Source organism: Malus domestica, chromosome 16 (genome assembly GCF_042453785.1).
Source record: "Malus domestica chromosome 16, GDT2T_hap1".
Lineage (NCBI taxonomy): Eukaryota > Viridiplantae > Streptophyta > Magnoliopsida > Rosales > Rosaceae > Malus > Malus domestica.
In genome coordinates this window covers 14,685,834-14,701,913 of record NC_091676.1, presented here as the reverse complement: position 1 = coordinate 14,701,913, position 16,080 = coordinate 14,685,834, and the positions used below count along the sequence as shown (strand labels likewise).

Here is a 16,080-nt window from a genome sequence, read left to right as displayed (position 1 = left end):
TGAAAATGATACCACATTTCGGTACTTAGAAGTTTCGTGATTACTCAATGGCTTAGATCTTACAAGTCCCTAACTGAGGAGCTTCCCTCACTCGGGAACTTAGGGGAGCACTATTTGTACCATACTTGACCAATCTAGAAACTACTGAGCACCAGTCAACGTTATACCGTCAAGGACCCAGAAGAGTTTCCCTACAACCAGGAGGCCAATTACAGCGCGACACGTGTCGACATCAGAAGCCAATCATAGCGTGACACGTGTCAACATCAGAAGCCAATCACAACATGACACGTGTCAATGTCAGAATGAAACTAGAAACTCTCTTCTATAAATAGAGATCATTCTCTCACAATATTTCCTAATGTCATTTGTACTAAATCATTCACTGGTACTTACTAAAGAAGAGCTTGAACCTATGTACTTGTGTAAACCCTTCACAATTAATGAGAACTCCTTTACTCCGTGGACGTAGCCAATCTGGGTGAACCACGTACATCTTGTGTTTGCTTCTCTGTCCCTATCCATTTACATACTTATCCACGCTAGTGACCGGAGCAATCTAGCGAAGGTTACAAACTTAACACTTTCTGTTGTACCAAAGTCCTCACTGATTTTGTGCATCAACAAAACTCAATCACCAATTCACACTTAGTAAACACGCATACTTCCCAATTAACAACTCTACGAGTACACAATCCACGTATAGAAACGTCACCGGATGCGGTGACAACTCAACTTTGCGATCAAAGCCTTTATCGGAAACGTTGTTGTCGTAAACAGAAGTCTGCTATAGCTTGGGTTTATACTCCTGCTGCTGCTGATTTTGGTACTACACCAGAGCACCATTGGTGCTGCTCCTTCGGTTGAGAGCAGCAGCAGCAGCAGCAGTCTGGTTTTTCCTAGAGCTTGGAGCAGATTGAAACATGGGAGGTATAATTAGGGGTGGTGATGATGGAGCAGAGGCAATGGTCGGGAGGGATGTAGACGGAGTCGTACGAGGAAGGAGGCCGGTCATTCATCGCCAGGAGTGAGGGTTTGGAAGAGGAGACAAAGGGTTTGAATGCGAGGTGATGGCGCGTGAGGGAATTGTAGAGAAAAAGAGAGAAGGTAGCAACGATAAAGGATGGAGGAGATAAATGTGTGTGAAAGAATTTACCACTATAAAGGGTAATTTTGTAACTTACATTCTAAAAAAAAAAAAAAAAAAAAACAAGTTAAGAGCGCTGATATCTCCATTCCTGTGTCTTATTTTCCCATCCATATCTTGATAAAAATTCCTCAACCAACCATTGATGGAAGGAGAGATGAATGGAACGGAGACACTGGCACGGACTCCCAACTGACTACTCCCTTGCTATCCAAGCAGGATGGAAAGCCGGACAGTGTTGTTGTTCTTATACCCAGGATACCAAGGCCCCTTCATAGACACAAGGAAACTTTTTCACCCCATAGTGATAAAGCAACAAATGGTTTGCTCCAGGTATCAGAGGATATCGAGGAGGGTGAAGTCATTGGGATTATCACTCTGGAAGATGTATTTGAAGAACTCCTGCAGGTAATGTACACGCAACTGATATTCTCGTGCTTTCAGTTAATGAAAATTGTTTATTTAGTTGTAGTGATGATTGTCTTGAAAAATGCAGGAGGAGATTGTGGATGAAACAGATGAATATGTTGATGTACATAAAAGGGATCATAGAGTGACAAAAGCAAATAGTTGGTTGACTATAATTTGAAAGTGGATTAATCTTCTTCTTCCTTGCAGAATACGTGTCGCTGCAGCTGCAGCTGCTTCATCAGTGGCACGGCTCCATCGACTCGGAGGTTAAATGTGAACAAGGGACCTGCCACTGGACAAAATGTATTCCCCCTTTTCAATCTGTTATTTTCGAAGGGGTCTGGGCAGTTGATTTGCCTCTCAACATTCACTCTTTTTTTTTAATGTTCAATTTTTGTCCAGTGGTCGAAGCTGACTAATGTTTTCTTGTTCTTATTGTGATGATGCCCTAGGCAGGCCAAAAAGTAACCAAGGACTAACCCTCAAGAAATCTGCTGATGATTGGTCCTCGGCAACATTGCAACGGACTTCTGGCGTACCCCGTCTTGGAAATAAGAGATGATTCATCTTGCCCATTCATCATTTCCTGATCCGGTTGCTCCTCAGGGAATTGGCTTTGACTTGCATCTATGAAAGTTGTTTGTTTTTGTTTTCGATTTTTGTTCTCTGGGTGGCGGGTAGGTTTCGAAAGGTGGAGTTCTACATTAGATTGCATAGGAGGACATCATTGTAAGTTTAGTACCTTACTAATTATTTCCACTTGTTTTTTTTTGGTTCATATTAACTCCGCCGTGTAAGTTTATCTTACATTGCCGGTCCCAAGCCCGGATAAAGGAGGAGGGGGAGGGCGTCAGGTAGTCGACAGCCGGCACTCCATGATCACGTCGAATCCTTATGAAAATGAATCCAGAACGAAATCGCGCTAAAGCTAGGGCGTCACCCGTAAGTGGCGCGCTGTGTGGCCTGAGCACAGTGATAAGTGAGCAAGGGTCGCTGTATCTCCATCGGCACCCGGATGCAGTGTTAAATGAGCAAGGGGGCTATAGAAACTTCTTTTCGAACGACTCCACTCAAAGTTGTTTGGGAGCATATGCTCCTATCAACTTTACACGGGACACACAAAAGAAGTACTTTGATCCTATTAGACGGGGAAGGGTGAAGAAGCTAGGACAGAAGGGTAGAGTTCAAGAGAGCAAAATGCATTTAGGAACGTGGAATATAGGAACCTTGACGGGAAAATCTATGGAAGTAGTAGAAGTTATGGTGAGGAGAAGGATAAATATTATGTGCCTACAAGAAACTAAGTGGGTTAGTCGTAAGGCAAAGGATCTAGAAAACTCAGGGTTTAAACTATGGTATTCGGGCACAAATAGAACGAGAAACGGTGTTGGCATCATCGTGGACAAGACCTTGACACAAGATGTTGTAGATGTCAAGAGGGTAGGAGATAGAATCATGGCAATCAAGATTGTAATAGGACAAGAACTTATCAATGTGATTAGTGCGTACACACCTCAAGTAGGGTTGGATACGAGTTCGAAGGAGAAATTTTGGGAAGACCTTGGAGACTTGGTGCAAGGAATTGCTCAGACAGAGAAGTTATTTATAGGAGGAGATTTAAATGGACACGTGGGCAGGGAGACAGGCAACTATGGAGGTTTTCATGGTGGCCATGGTTTTGGGGAGAGAAACGAGGATGGGGAAGCTATCTTGGATTTTGCAATGGCATATGATCTCTTCTTAGCCAACACCTTCTTTAAGAAGAGAGAAGAACATGTGATCACCTACAAGAGTGGGTCGTCAAAAACACAAATAGATTTTCTTCTAATGAGGAAAGGGGATCGTATAACTTGTAAGGATTGCAAAGTTATACCAGGAGAGAGCGTGGCTAATCAACATCGCTTGTTGGTGATGGATGTACATATCAAAAGAGTGAGAAAAAAGAACAAGACTTGGAAGTGCCCAAGGACTAGATGGTGGAATCTAAAAGAAGAAAAACAAGCCATTTTCAAAGAGAAAGTAATCACCCAGTGTGTGTGGGATAGAGAGGGGGAAGCTAACCAAATGTGGGATTCCATGGCTAGTTGTATCCGAAAAGTAGCAAAAGAGGTATTAGGAGAGTCCAAGGGCTTTGCCCCACACCAAAAGGAATCTTGGTGGTGGAATGAGGAGGTACAAGCAAAGGTGAAGGCTAAGAAGGAATGTTGTAAAGCCTTATACAAGGATAGGACCGATGAAAATGGTGAAAGGTATAGAAAAGCGAAGCAAGAGGCGAAGAAAGCTGTGAGAGAAGCTAAGTTAGCGGCTTATGACGATATGTATAAGCGACTAGATACCAAAGAAGGAGAGTTGGATATCTATAAACTAGCTAGAGCAAGGGACAAGAAGACAAGGGACCTAAACCAAGTGAGGTGCATCAAGGATGAGGATGGAAAGGTTCTTGCTACAGAGAACGCGGTTAAAGACAGATGGAAAGGTTATTTTCATAATCTTTTCAATGAAGGACATGAAAGGAGTGCTTCTTTAGGGGAGTTGAGTAACTCAGAAGAGTGTAGAAACTACTCTTTTTATCGTAGAATCCGGAAGGAAGAAGTGGGTGTAGCTTTGAAGAAGATGAAGCATAGAAAAGCAGTAGGCCCAGACGATATACCAATCGAAGTGTGGAAAGTTTTGGGAGAGACAGGTATAACATGGCTCACTAACCTTTTCAATAGGATTTTGAAAACGAAGAAGATGTCGAATGAGTGGCGAATGAGCACTTTGGTGCCTATCTACAAGAATAAGGGCGATGTACAAAATTGCATGAACTATAGGGGTATTAAGCTAATGAGTCATACAATGAAGCTCTGGGAGAGAGTCATTGAGCATAGATTGAGGCAAGAGACACGGGTTTCGGACAACCAATTCGGGTTCATGCCAGGGCGCTCAACCATGGAGGCAATCTATCTTTTACGAAGATTGATGGAAAGATATAGAGATGGGAAAAAGGATTTACACATGGTCTTTATAGATTTGGAAAAAGCGTATGATAGGGTCCCAAGAGACATTCTTTGGAGGATTTTAGAGAAGAAAGGAGTACGAGTAGCATATATCCAAGCTATACATGATATGTATGAAGGAGCAAAGACTGCCGTAAGAACTCATGAAGGACAAACCGAAAGCTTTCCCATAACTGTAGGATTACATCAAGGCTCATCCTTAAGTCCTTACCTTTTTGCGTTGGTAATGGATGAGTTAACAGGACATATTCAAGGTGATATTCCTTGGTGTATGCTTTTCGCAGACGATATAGTGTTGATAGATGAAACTCAGGAAGGGGTAAATGCAAAGCTTAACCTTTGGAGATAAGTGTTGGAATCTAAAGGTCTTCGCCTAAGCCGATCAAAGACAGAATATATGGAGTGCAAGTTCAGTGCAAATGGAGGCCAAAACGAGTTAGGGGTGAGGATCGGAGATCAAGAAATACCAAAGAGCGACCGTTTTCGTTACCTAGGATCTATCTTGCAAAAGAACGGAGAATTAGATGGAGATCTCAACCATAGAATACAAGCTGGATGGATGAAGTGGAAGAGTGCATCCGGCGTGTTGTGTGACCGCCGTATGCCACTGAAGCTCAAGGGAAAATTTTATAGGACGGCAATAAGGCCGGCGATGCTGTATGGCACAGAATGTTGGGCGGTGAAGCATCAACACGTACACAAAATGGGTGTAGCGGAGATGAGGATGCTTCGTTGGATGTGTGGGCACACGAGAAAGGATAAGATTAGGAATGAGGATATCCGGGGTAAAATAGGAGTAGCCGAAATTGAAGGAAAGATGAGAGAAAATCGGTTACGGTGGTTTGGACATGTGCAAAGAAGGCCTACTGACGCTCCGATTAGAAGATGCGACTACGGGACAGAGGTCCAGGGCCGAAGGGGCAGAGGAAGACCTAGGAAAACTTTGGAAGAGACCCTAAGAAAAGACTTAGAGTACTTGGATCTAACGGAGGACATGACACAGGACAGAACACAATGGCGTTCTAAGATTCATATAGCCGATCCCACTAAGTGACTTGGATTTTCCAAGTCTCCAACCAAGAAGTTTTCCTCACTCGGGAAATTAAGGGAACACTACCTCAACCTATATGCTCCACTCACAAAGCTTCAACGTACAAGCTTCAACAAAAGAAAATTCAAAGAACTTAGCGAAGAAGGCTTTGGTGTATTTAACACAATACGTTGAAATGAAGGAAAGCTTATTTATTGATATCCCCGATAAGTTACAAATATGTACATATACTTGAGTCAAAATAAACAAACAAGAGGGAGCCTTCACAAAGGTTGCTTAGGAGAAGTCTCAGCAGGCGGTAGAGCCCCAGAAAGAGAAGGCACCGGAGGAGGATCATTTGGAGCCTCAGTACTGGACAAAACCCTAGAAGGAGGAGGCATCAGAGGTTGATCATTTGGAGCTTCATTACGCGGTACAGCCCCAGAAGACGAAGGCAATAAATGCCTTTGGAACAAACCCACAAATCTCTGATGATCAAGTAAAACCTGACCATCAGATTCCTTCATCTGGTCAAGCTTCCTCTTCATGTTTGTAGCATAGTCATGTGCGAGCCGGTGCAACTGTTTATTCTCATGCTTGAGCCCTCTAATCTCCTATTTGAGACTCATCACTTCAGCCGCCAATGATTCAACTTGGCGGGTTCGAGCAAATAGGCGTTGGGCCATATTAGACACAGAACCTGCACACTGAACACTGAGAGCCAGAGAATCCTTAACAGCCAACTCATCAGACCGTTTGGAAAGTAGTCTGTTCTCTTTGGGAGTGAGAAGGTTCCTGGCCACTACCGCAACGGTCATATCATTCTTCATCACGGAATCCCCAACGGTAAGAGGACCAGTAGGGGAGACGAAGGATGGGCGCCATATGTTGTCTGGAGAAGGCGGGGCTGCCTCTTCAACAAGGTTCAAGTCAAAACGACGGTCGGAAGGGCCAGACATTTTCAAAGGTGTTGAAGAGAGAAGAGGTCGGACAAATCAAGATCTTAGAAGTGTAAGAATGGAGCTTCTACTGGTGGATATTCAAGTGTGCTTTGGAACTTAATGTCAGCCCCTATAAAAATCTGCACTCGACGAAGCTTCAGAAATCGAAGAGGCGCCTGCTCAGAAATCGAAGAGGCGTTTGCTTTCTCAAAAGCTGGGCTGCTCAGAGACCACGAGGGTCGATCTCAGAAATCGAAGAGGCGTTTGCTTTCTCAAAAGCTGGGCTGCTCAAAGACCACGAAGGCCGATCTCAGAAATCGAAGAGGCTTGCTTTCTCAAAAGCTGGGATGCTCAGAGACCACGAGGGCCGATCTCAGAAATCGAAGAGGCACCTACTTTTCCAGCCTTATCAGCACCTGTCACACGCACACTCAGCTTTGCGGAAATTATGGGCATTCTATCGAAGATTTCTGACGAAGTAGAAAGCACATGAATCGTATTGTTCAATCACCCACTTCCCACACGCAACAGTAGCTCATGGGTACCACAGATTACTTTGCCAAAGTTCTCTGACAAAGTTGAGACACGTGAAGCTTGCAGCTCCCACTACATCGCTCTGACCAAGAAGGGTAAAAGAATTGCAAAGAAACAACACTAACAAAGTTTAAACACATAAATTTTGAAGGTCTAGCTACCATATTATTACCCACAAGGGTAAAGGAACAGTACCACTACTGGATAATTGGAAAGTCCCGGTGTGTCAACCTCTGTGCTTCGTGGCAAGGTAGACTAGCAAACATGCCCAACCTGTACTCACATTCGAGAAAACACTCCCAACAAGATTGCTTGCTCCAAAATCGAAGAGGCACCGCCCTCTGAATCTCGAGAGCCAGACTCCCAACATGATTACTTTCTCAAAAATCGAAAAGAGGGTAAAGGAACAGTACCACTGCTGGATAATTGGAAAGTCCCTGTGTGTCAACCTTTGTGCTTCGTGGCAAGGTAGACTAGCAAACATGCCCAACCTTTACTCACATTCGAGAAAACACTCCCAACAAGATTGCTTGCTCCAAAATCGAAGAGGCACCGCCCTCCGAATCTCGAGAGCTAGACTCCCAACATGATTACTTTCTCAAAAATCGAAGAGAGGGTAAAGGAACAGTACCACTGCTGGATAATTGGCAAGTCCCTGTGTGTGAACCTCTGTGCTTCGTGGTAAGGTAGACTAGCAAACACGTCCAACCTTTACTCACATTCGAGAAAACACTCCCAACGAGATTGCTTGCTCCAAAATCGAAGAGGCACCGCCCTCCGAATCTCGAGAGCCAGACTCCCAACATGATTACTTTCTCAAAAATCGAAGAGACACCGCTCTCCGAATCTCGAGAGCTAAACCCCTAGCAGGATTGCTTTCTCAAAAATTGAAGAGGCATCGTTCTCCGAATCTCGAGAGCCAGATCCCCGACAGGATTGCTTGTTCGAAAATCGAAGAGGCACCACTTTCCCAACTTTAAGAGCTGGATCTCTTTGGATAAAGCTTGTCTGTAATCTTCACACGCAACATCAGCTTTCCAGATACCACAGACCACTTTTTCAAAGTGCTCTGACAGGGTTAAAACATGTGAAGTTGGCAGCTCCTACTACCGTGCTATAACCAAGCAGGGTAAAGGAATAACATTATTACTTGATGTTAGGGAGACTCCTATATATGTCGACCTTCATCCCTAACGGACAGGCAGACCTGCAAAAATGCTCAACCCTTTCTCTTATCTGAGAGGGCACTCCCAACGAAGCCTTTCGAAATATTCAGCTTTCTTTCCCCCCGATAATACCTCTGTAAACAAGCTATACTAGAGCAAGAATATCTCATATCATCAGGGTTAAAAGCAAGAGTATCCCATATCATGCTTTTTCCCTGTCTTTTCCTTTGGCCTTGTTCTTACCTGCAAGACAAGGAGAAAGAGAGCAATCAGTCAGCACTTGGAATCAAGCTTCCAGCCAGGAACTGACTGCCTGGAACCCCTTACCTGATTACTTACCTGGCATTGCTCTCGAGTACTCATCTTCAACATCTTATGCTTCCAGGGAAGATACCGCATCTGCCTGAGGAACAAATAGGGCAAGTGAGAAGGATACAAGGAAGCATGTGGAGACAAGCGTAACAGCACACGTGCCGATGCATCCACTACTCTGTCAAAAGCAAAAGTATCCCATATCAGCAGGGTCGAACGTACTCTAAATTTGATGGACTTGTTTTGACCCTCAAATTCTTCAGTCAGCCTTATACTCTGGAGGAAACCAGAAAACCCTCCAGCCCAGTTCAAGAATAAGCCTGTGGAAAGTTACTTCTTCAAAAGCAAAAGTATCCCATATCATCTCTCCTCATTTTTCTTCACTTTATCCTTCATGCTGCCTGCAAGATAAGGAGAATGTGAACAATCAGCCGGAGCTCTGATTGCTTACCTTGTCTGTCACCTCTTTCAGCAGATCCCCTAGCTCGGCGACTTGGGGGACTCCTACTACATGGTTTGTATCGCGCTTGACCAAGCATGAAACTACAAGTAAGCTTCAAGTGAAATTGATACATTACCTTGTGCATCTCCACCAGTTACAGATACCACCCCTGGATGGAGGAAGAGTACTTCCAGAGAAGATGCCACATCTACCTATGAGACAGATAAGGCAAGTCAAGACGATACCACACTCCGGTACTTAGAAGTTTCGTGGCTACGAGATCATTCTCCCACAATATTTCCTAATGTCATTTGTACTAAATCATTCACTTGTACTCACTAAAGGAGAGCTTGAACCTATGTACTTGTGTAAACCCTTCACAATTAATGAGAACTCCTCTATTCCGTGGACGTAGCCAATCTGGGTGAACCACGTACATCTTGTGTTTGCTTTTGTGTAAACCCTTCACAATTAATGAGAACTCCTCTATTCCGTGGACGTAGCCAATCTGGGTGAACCACGTACATCTTGTGTTTGCTTTCCTATCTCTATCCATTTATATACTTATCCACACTAATGACCGGAGCAATCTAGCGAAGATCACAAAAAGTGACCGTTTTCGCTACCTAGGATCTATCTTGCAAGAGAACGGAGAATTAGATGGAGATCTCAACCATAGAATACAAGCTGGATGGATGAAGTGTAAGAGTGCATCCGGCGTGTTGTGTGACCGTCGTAGGCCACTGAAGTTCAAGGGAAAATTTTATAGGACGGCAATAAGGCCAGCGATGTTGTATGGCACAGAATGTTGGGCAGTGAAGCATCAACGTACACAAAATGGGTGTAGCGGAGATGAGGATGCTTCGTGGGATGTATGGGCACACGAGAAATGATAAGATTGGGAATGAGGTTATCCGAGGTAAAGTAGGAGTAGCCAAAATTGAAGGAAATATGAGAGAAAATCGGTTCCGGTGGTTTGGACATGTGCAAAGAAGGCCTACTGACGCTCCGGTTCGAAAATGTGACTACGGGACAGAGGTTCAGGGCCGAAGGGGTAGAGGAAGACCTAGGAAAACTTTGGAAGAGACCCTAAGAAAAGACTTGAGTACTTGGATCTAACGGAGGACATGACACAAAACCGAGCGCAATGGCGTTCTAGGATTCATATAGCTGACCCCACTTAGTGGAAAAAGGCTTTATTGTTGTTGTTGTTGTTGTTGTGTTTTTTTGGTTCATATTAAATCGATAGGTCGAGCTGCCTCTTTGGCTGGCTCTACTTTTTGTTTTGTAAACGACGGTATATGGAGAAAGTAGTTCAATAACAAGTGCAAGGTTTCTATGCACGATTCTTTCTGCTATGCAAGTTTACAGAAATATTCAGATCTGTACAATAAGAAGTAAATAAATGAAGACAGTTTGTTCCTTGAATTCTCGACTTTCAATTTCCGTTGTGTTCCTAGTTCGAGTTTAAACGAAGATATTACTTCAAGACCAAGAAAGAACATGCGTGATGCATGCTAGCTCGCTGAGGATTCCTTCAATATTTTTCTTCGATACAAGCGATATTGAGGGAAAATGGAATCAAACAAGAGACCTCAGGCGTAGTGATAAATTCTCGCTTCCACCATGAATTTACAAATTTGCAACTTGCATGCTCTGCAATAAATGGCCACGATACTAAACAAGCTTTATTGGCATCAAATTTGTAATAAGCTTTTCTGGCACAGCAATTAAGCTATTCTTTTATTTCTTTATTTCTTTTTTTTTAATATATCAACACATATTGATGATAGACTAATCTCTCATGCAACTCTAATACCACATGAGACGACATCGTACATTTGATCACCGAATTAAAAGGTAGGCTAAAGTATGGTTCAAAAGAATGCATCAGTGCGGAATTCACAACAATTAACCTACTCTGGAGGGTGATATTTGCAGATAAAGAAAATGTCACCTCTATTAAATATGTGGAGTCTAAATGAGCTCAGTAAATATAGTACATTACATGTAGTACTATCATTGAATTTTACATGTAGTATTCATTTAATTACATGGTATAAGTATTTAAACTCATCCCAGACACTCGAAGCTTTACATTCTTGTAAACTATTTGGATCCAATTTCAATAGGAAATTCAAAATCACAAGAACACAACTTCAACCCCCTTCATCCTAGTCAAAATACAGTCACATCCTCGTCACTCATCCCAGCAGAGAAGTATGACAGTGCACCTCCACATGATATAAAATCGCGTCCGCTGCTCCCTCATCAACCTCGAGCATTTCTCCCACGACCGGAGCTTGGGCGTTCGAACGGAGGACAACTCTCCCTTCATGTTAGACGGCAACTGTTGAGACTATTTTAGGCACAGAGAGAGAGAGAGAGAGAGAGAGAGAGAGAGAGAGAGAGAGAGATACTTGTACGTTGGTATGTAAAATTTCAAGGTTGCAATATTGGTCATGGAAGAACTTGAGCTAGCTATAGCTTTGCCTTATAGAGAGGCACATAGGAAGGATCTGATGAGAGAAATACTTGTACGTTGGTATGAAAAATTTCAAGGTTGCAATATTGGTCATGGAAGAACTTGAGCTAGCCATAGCTTTGCCTTATAGAGAGGCACATAGGAAGGATCTGATGAGGCAGTATATGGTAGGGTGACAAGTGTCGGCCGTAAATGGGTTTACAAGGAGTGGGGCTCCCATTGAGAACAAAGATGACAAAGCAGACACATGAGCTTTGTCTCCCTGTTCAATCACCTGATAAGCTTTGACAAGGATTGGAGTTTTTCATCCCAATCTCAAGACCACCTCTGTCCGCCATTATTATAGGCTGTAATTTGTCCACTGAATGAACTAACTATACTATATATGTGTGTGTCTATATATTTATATATTTATATATTTATATTATCTCTGTATGTTAAGGATATAGATGGCTTAACAAATTAAACTATTTCTCTTCCAGAATTTCAGGGGGCTTCTGGATGGATTCCTTAAAACTTATTTACAAGATCTGTACAAGATTTATACATGTATATATATATATATATATATAAAGAATATATAAGACTGCATGCTTGATTAGGTACATATATAAATACTTGACGCTTGGATTTCTCGTACTTTGTAATTTTATATAGTTGCTGATCAACACCACAAAATCCACCTTGTTAGATCATGTTCCCATCTTGTGCTATATTATAGGAAACACAAAAAAAAAACATACTCAAAACAATATTTACAACTTAAAATTTGCACTTACACAAAAATATTATTCTCGATAAATTAAGCTGATCACTATAGACATATCTCACTCTTAGCTAGGAGAAAACATTAATAGAGTGCGTCAATGATACAATAGAACCTCTTCTTAATTAACAAATTCACCATGCAACCGAAGACATATCCCTCAATTTCATTTTCTATGCTCTTATTGAATGATCATGTCACGTGATAAGAGATACAAGAATAGTGGAATACATCTCTCTGATTACACTTGAGAATTTCTCACAATCTAATATACATGCTTCTTCACATATCAACACCTAACGAGATATACGACGTACTAATTTTACGCATACATATTATGGGACTGCATGCAATGCATGGCCCGAACGATCAAGCGTGCTTGTGCCAACCAAGAAGCATAGAAATGCAAACCCTAGTAATATAGAGCTTCCCTTTTTGTTCCCTCACCATTCTTTTCCACTTGACAAGTCTCCTGCCCCATGCTTCCCATGACCAATATATCTATAGCTTTGCTACTTTCACGAACAAATTATGACTCTTCCTTAAATTCTAAACCCTAATTTAGTGGCTTAAGATCTCAAGCACTTGTCTTGGAATATTTTAACATCCACTCCTTATAAACTAGCTTCAAACTAGTTCTAATAAGTAGAACATTTGAGATTCCTGTTGCAGTTAGGTGCCCCATATGTGTTATGATTTTGCTTTAGAAAGTTTTTGGTGTGAACGTTTGTTATCCCACTCTTATGAAAATATCAACTTTGATGGTATAACTCATATTATAACACTTTCATTAATTAATAATATCATACGACGACTGAAAACTTTTTTTAAATAATGAAATTTTTGAAATTTTGGTGACTCCAGTTGACCAAGTTGGCTTCTCCAAATGGAGAAACACCATTGTAGTGTCTCAAACCAATAATATAATGTCTTATGAGAAAAGTTATAATACACAATAATTGTATTATTGATTTCAACGCTACCATAACATTTCATAGTGTAGATAACTCCTTCCCTCCAAAGATACTGTGACATTGTGTTCTCATTGCCAAGTCCCCCAAGAACATCACAGTCACATTTCCCACTTCACGCGTCTAATCATGTCTCATTGCCATGTATACGATTAGCAATTGAAATGTTCTCAAACCTTATCTTATAAGTAGAAAGCATCAAGCGATAAGATTTTTTATTATACTTAAATCCATGTGGACCTCTGGGAAAATGATCTACTATTATCCAGCTGATATAGATCCAAATCAGATTGGCCCTATGAACAATATCTCAATGAGAGTCGTACATACCTAGAGATGAGGCAGGTGTGTGTTAGTAACTTGGGGACACCATCAAAATGTCACTGAACTACTTTAGTTAGGAGATAATTAGAAAGATTGGAAAATTCCAAGTTGGTGGGGAGTGCTTTCTTTTGTTGCATTAATTTGTTGGGATGTTTAGGAAGTGAAGTTAAAGGGAAGTGGGTTGATCTTTTGAGTTGAGACTGTGACTAACTGAGACACCACAATCACAACATTCGCTTTCAACAGACATAACGAGCAAATAGCTGCATCGTTGGACTGTCAAAGAGAAAAAGATTCATCTACCAAAAGATGGTGACAACCTACAGCTGGTAGGGTTTAGCTCATATTTGGGTGACTCTTTAATCACAGTTGAGAGATGTCGTGGAGCATAGGTAGCCAGTAGCTTCTCTTTTGGCAAATGGCAACCATCAACGGTTTCACATCATAAACTGATATGGTGAGCGTGTCTGTTTAACAGTAAACCATAAGATTAATCGGTTGTGTAATCATACGAGTGACTGTAACATGGTTAATCTCATAACATGACAAAGGGCTTGTTGCTCTAATGAAGTGTTGTTCATCCTTTGCTTCTAAGCTCATGTATTCGCCTGTCCTCGTTGCTTGAGCCTGAATGAGAATTGTGTTGACAATATTAAATCTCACATTGATAGGAAAATGAACCTTCTCATGTGCTTATAAGTAGTTGGGCTACCTCCTCCTCATAATGCCAATTGGTTTATGCTAGAACCTCCAACTTTCTTTATGGTATTAGAGCAGGTTGTCTCACATGTGGCGCCCCACAACCCCATGCACTCCACATCACCCCCATTTGTGTTGTCCATATACTAGGCTTGAAAATTCGTCACATGTAAGGGGGATTTGCTGAGAATGCAGTCCCACATTAATGGAATAAGGGACCACAAATGTGCTTATAACATATAAGTAGTTGGGCTCCTTCTCATATTGTCAATTGGTTTTATGATATAAAACAAATGATTTATCAAAGTAGACATACCTAGAGATATAAACCCTATTAGTGAGGGGATCTAGACATTGATGGGAGAAGGGACCTTCCTTGTATGTGCTTATAAGTATAGTTAGACCACTCCTTATATTGCCAATTAATTTTATAATGAAACCCTAACTTTCTTCAAATCGGACCTAGGTACGGCAATCCATTTTCGAATTCAAACCTCGGAGCATTTGGGTTGCGAAAATGTTAGTTTAAGACCTTGTAAATCCCAATTGAAGTGCTTTTTCATAATCAAGTTGCTATTCTAGTCCGAGGTAAAGTCAAGTGATTCCGGCCTCTTTGATTTTACTGCAACTTAAATCATTTAGATTAAGATTAGTTTTTACACTTAGGCTTCTAGGTTTTAGTTGAGTCATTCACTAAAGATTATCTCACTTGTTGTATTTGGCATTCACCAAATAAATTATAAAGTTTTATATCTTTAAGGCATAAAAAGAATCGAGACTGAGCCATACAAAAATGTATCCTCTCCTTGGCAAAACTATAGATTCCTTTTATAATCTTTTTTTTTCTCACTTACAAGTGAAAAAGAATACCACTAGACCATAGTACTAAGTGACGACTCCTTTTATAAGATTAATGTTTTTGTATGGAGTCGGGGTATAGGGTCGAGTGTACCATCTCAATCAACAATCATATATATCATCTATCTAATATAAACTGACAAGGGAAGAGACTGGCCAACCAATGATCGGCCATGTGAGACTCCAAGTAACACAGAAGAAGGGTGGAAAAGGAAGAGAAATTTTTTTTGTGTGATAGACATATCAACATGAGGTGCCATAAATTCACATGTTACGTCATATTTAATATGAGTAATGCTATTCTTGCTATCTAAATATACCACACTTTTATACATCTTCTATGGCAATTGAGGTGTGTAAGCCATATCAATTATAAAAAATATTGAGAAAAATAAGGTGGATAATCACATCAAAATCTCAAATTTCAAACCCTAGTTTTGTACATTTTCATGCCTCTCTCCCTGTAGCCTCCTCCTCCCTCTCCTTTGTCCACATTCACATCGCTTCTTCAACCTCCTGACTATCGAAGCTCTAACCCATCCTTCTCCAGTGAATGAACTGATGGTGACTATTTCAGAGATTATACGGTTAGAAGTTCTCTAACTGTCAAGCATCGCATTGATTAATCGCTGCTAATGAGCGCTTCCCATCAGATTGTCAATTTTTTCAAGTTATAACCCAATTAGTTATCAACAAAGGATGTGGATAATTCATCAACATCGACGAATGGTATAACCTGAACAAATTAATCATGAGTTAGAAGATATAATTCTATGGACATGTAGATCGACGACATTTGGGAGAAAAAACAAAACCGATCTTGAGAAGCAAGTTGACGATAGAAAGAGGTGAGGGAGGCAGATAAACTAAAGACACCTAAAATTTAGGGTTTGAATTATTTCTTAAGCTTTTTATTAATAAAAGAATGAGATTTTTTTTATGTGATTATCTACGTCAAATTTTATTTATGTGATTATCCACCTCAACTGCCACAA

General features: G+C 41.2%; 1 protein-coding gene across 1 annotated transcript; it reads left to right on the top strand.

Annotated features, from left to right (window-relative positions):
• The first annotated feature begins 1,269 nt into the window (after positions 1 to 1,269).
• Positions 1,270 to 2,260, top strand: LOC108169738 (uncharacterized). Its single transcript, XM_070815064.1, has 4 exons — positions 1,270 to 1,555; positions 1,644 to 1,690; positions 1,766 to 1,861; positions 2,011 to 2,260. The coding sequence occupies exons 1-4, from the start codon at positions 1,368 to 1,370 to the stop codon at positions 2,118 to 2,120; spliced, it is 441 nt and encodes a 146-aa protein (XP_070671165.1). The 5' UTR covers positions 1,270 to 1,367; the 3' UTR covers positions 2,121 to 2,260.
• The last annotated feature ends 13,820 nt before the right edge of the window (positions 2,261 to 16,080 follow it).

Coding starts and splice junctions, on each gene's coding strand:
- LOC108169738 (XM_070815064.1), top strand. CDS start 1,368: ATGGAAAGCCGGACAGTGTTGTTGTTCTTATACCCAGGATACCAAGGC. Junction 1,556..1,643: donor TATTTGAAGAACTCCTGCAG/GTAATGTACACG, acceptor TGAAAAATGCAG/GAGGAGATTGTGGATGAAAC. Junction 1,691..1,765: donor TATGTTGATGTACATAAAAG/GGATCATAGAGT, acceptor TCTTCCTTGCAG/AATACGTGTCGCTGCAGCTG.